The 269-nt window shown below is 50.6% G+C and overlaps 1 protein-coding gene across 1 annotated transcript in view; it reads right to left on the bottom strand.

Moving 5' to 3' along the window:
* The window catches only part of LOC103773316 (olfactory receptor 14J1-like), a gene marked incomplete at its 3' end in the record, with an annotated part of 903 nt that extends 806 nt beyond the window's left edge, over positions 1–97 (bottom strand). The window contains exon 1 of the mRNA XM_008940680.1: positions 18–97. Within this exon, the coding sequence (XP_008938928.1) occupies positions 18–97 (80 nt within the window). The remainder of the gene's footprint in view (positions 1–17) is intronic.
* Positions 98–269: the final 172 nt, after the last annotated feature.

Below are 269 nucleotides of genomic sequence, written 5' to 3'. Positions count from 1 at the left end.
AGAGGCCAGGGAAGAGCCCGAAGTGCAGAAGCTGCAGCTCCCGTCTGTCTGCAAAGGCCAGGAGGAGGAATTCAGTGGTGGAGCTGACGTTGGACATTGTGTCTCTCCATGCATCGTACTCTCCAGGAGGGAAAAGTTAAGTTAGAAGAGACATCTCTGGGCCAAACCCAAAACATTTCTCAGAGAAACCCCACTAAAACTGCCTTTGTTCCTACAGCAAAGGTGCTGGCAGGTCCCTTCTTTGAGCTCTAACTCATGAAAAGACAGTG

The sequence above is a fragment of the Merops nubicus genome, unplaced genomic scaffold (assembly GCF_000691845.1).
Source record: "Merops nubicus isolate BGI_N331 unplaced genomic scaffold, ASM69184v1 scaffold46615, whole genome shotgun sequence".
NCBI classification, from domain to species: Eukaryota; Metazoa; Chordata; class Aves; order Coraciiformes; family Meropidae; genus Merops; species Merops nubicus.
The sequence above is the reverse complement of the archived record's forward strand: the minus strand, read 5'-3'. Positions and strand labels throughout refer to the sequence as shown.